Source organism: Argopecten irradians, chromosome 1 (assembly GCF_041381155.1).
Source record: "Argopecten irradians isolate NY chromosome 1, Ai_NY, whole genome shotgun sequence".
Lineage (NCBI taxonomy): Eukaryota > Metazoa > Mollusca > Bivalvia > Pectinida > Pectinidae > Argopecten > Argopecten irradians.
The window spans coordinates 48,397,819-48,400,621 of NC_091134.1; the positions used below are offsets into that span (position 1 = coordinate 48,397,819).

The window sequence follows — 2,803 nt, forward strand, 5'->3', positions numbered from 1 at the left end:
GCTGAGGGATACATACATATGATCAATTGATGTTTCCTCCGGTTGCGCATAGCATTCGGCTAATATTCTTTTCATTTTCATTTTTCTTGTTTCCGTAGCGAAACTTCAATTTACGTTTGCCCTGAACACTGCTTCGCCTGCAGTTTCAGCCTTATCAGCTTGAGCGCAGTTTCACGTCATAGTGATGGATTATCGAATTGTGGCTGTGTGTGGACACTCCATGTTATTAAATGTGTGGGTGGTTGTCTTGCTTGCTTCCGTAGCCTGACTTAGCGCTCAAAACATGTACAGCCTATTTACACAAGTACTGGTAGCATTTATATATTTTGACTTGCATGGTTCCATGCCAAACGTAATTTAATTGTCATACTCCTCAATCTTAAGAACATATTCACATATGACATAATGTCACTTAACACATTAAAAGGGGAGGCAGTAATCCCCAGTTTATTCGTGCTGAATTAATTGTTGCAGAGCTGTGGCGGGACAAATTACCCCAGACAGCAGATACAACCAGTTCGTCATATTCAGCGTGGTGTCACGTATGGTGGTATAAGTTGGTCTGGTAGTATTTTGAGTTTCAGTTGACAGATATTGAATGTTGCAGAGCTGTGACGGGACAAATTTCCCCAGACAGCAGATACAACCAGTTCGCCATATTCAGCGTGCACGTGGTATCACGTATGGTGGTATAAGTTGGTCTAGTAGTTTTTGGAGTTTAAGTTGACAGATATTGAATAATGCAGAGCTGTGGCGGGACAAATTACCCCAGACAGCAGATACACCCAGTTCGTCATATTCAGCGTGCTCATGGTATCACGTATGGTGGTATAAGTTGATCTGGTAGTATTTGGAGTTTCAGTTGACATATATTGAATGTTGCAGAGCTGTGACGGGACAAATTACCCCAGACAGCAGATACAACCAGTTCATCATATTCAGCGTGCACGTGGTATCACGTATGGTGGTATAAGTTGGTCAGGTAGTATTTGGAGTTTCAGTTGACAGATATTGAATGTTGCAGAGCTGTGGCGGGACAAATTACCCCAGACAGCAGATACAACCAGTTCATCAATAGTAACAATAGCTCACATGACGTTGTTGATGGTTGGTCTATTTCTCACTCACACTTCACTGCATGAATGATGGTTTGAATTTACGAGGGTGGTTCTTCCAGAATTCATTGAGGCGATTTTTAAAGCTGTTTACAGACGGGGCCGACACCACTTCCTCTGGTAGGGAGTTCCAAGGCTGAATGATTCGATTACTGAAGAAATTTGCTGTCAGCTGTTTACGGAATGGTCTCTTATAGAGCTTTTTGGAGTGACCTCTAGTTGATACATAAGGGTTCTGGGTAAATAAGTTGTCTCTGTTCAAAATGTCGATGTTGTTGATTATTTTGTAGACTTGGATCATATCAGCTCTCTCCCTCCGATACTCCAGGGTTGGCAGTCCTAGAATTTTGAGACGCTCTGTGTAAGTTTTACCTTCTAATGTTGGGATACGTTTTGTTGCCCGTCTTTGTACACCTCCTATTGAGATTTTATCTTTTACATATAACGGTGACCAGGTTGTTGAGGCATACTCCAGGTGGGGTCGAATAAGGGCCTTGTACAGGGTTGTAAAAATTGCTGGACTCATATATGTGAAACTTCGATATATGATGCCAGTGATTTGGTTGGCTTTACTGGCGGTTTTTTGGACATGCGTTGAAAAGTTCAGTTTATCGTCCACAAAGACTCCTAGGTCTTTTTCTTGGTTTGTTTTATCTATCACTGACCGAGTTCCATCTTGGTGTAGAGTGTACTGTGATGTTTTTTCTTTGGTGCCAATCTCGATGTGCTTACATTTGTCGATGTTAAGGGCCATGAGCCATGACTCGGTCCACCTGCACATGTAGTCTATACTTTGTTGGAGTTCCTCTCTTTGCTCAGGCGTTGTATTAACTGATGATAATTTGGTGTCGTCCGCAAATAATTTTTTGGTACAATTTAGCATCTCCGGCAAGTCATTTATATAGATCAGAAAAAGCGTTGGTCCAAGTACACTTCCCTGTGGTACTCCACTCAAGACAGGCAGTGGTTCGGATAGAGTACCATTAATGATGACTCGTTGATTTGTGTTTTTCAGGAATGAAGATATCCAGGCTAATATTTTACCAGCTATCCCATATTTTTCCAACTTGTAAATAAGTAATCTATGGCAGTATGGCAGACCTTATCAAAGGCCTTACTAAAATCCATGTATATCACGTCCACATTATGGCCCTCATCAAGGGAGCTGTACCAGATTTCCAGTGTTTCCAGGAGTTGGGTGGTACATGATTTTCCTTGACGAAAACCATGTTGGTCGTTTGAAAAGAGTTGGTTATCTTCCATGTGGGCCACGATCTCATTCCTGATGATCTTCTGAAGGATTTTGCAGGGTACAGATGTGAGGCTAATAGGGCGATAGTTTGAGGGATTTGATTTAGAGCCCTTTTTGAAGATGGGAGTTACGTTAGCCATCTTCCAACTTGTTGGTAGGGTACTCTCATCAATGGATTTGTTGAAGATGATTGATAGTGGTTTAGTGATTGAGTCGCATGTCTCCACTATGAATTTAGGATGAAGATTATCTGGTCCTGGGGCTTTGTTTGGGTTTGTTGCTCTGATGGCTTTTGCTACTTTCTCCTCAGTAATTTCTATCGAGTTCAGGGTTTGTTGATATACTTTTTCAGCGAGTGGTGGTGGATCACAGTTATTATCTCTACTGAAAACCCTTGAAAAGAATGTGTTCATTGTGTTGGCAGTTTCATTGTCAT

At 41.6% G+C, this 2,803-nt stretch overlaps 1 protein-coding gene across 1 annotated transcript; it reads right to left on the minus strand.

Annotated features, from left to right (window-relative positions):
• Positions 1-1,131: 1,131 nt before the first annotated feature.
• On the minus strand, positions 1,132-1,998 carry LOC138329634 (uncharacterized). Its single transcript, XM_069276789.1, has one exon. The coding sequence runs from the start codon at positions 1,996-1,998 to the stop codon at positions 1,132-1,134; it is 867 nt and encodes a 288-aa protein (XP_069132890.1).
• Between the last annotated feature and the right edge of the window lie 805 nt (positions 1,999-2,803).

Coding starts and splice junctions, on each gene's coding strand:
- LOC138329634 (XM_069276789.1), bottom strand. CDS start 1,998: ATGCTAAATTGTACCAAAAAATTATTTGCGGACGACACCAAATTATCA.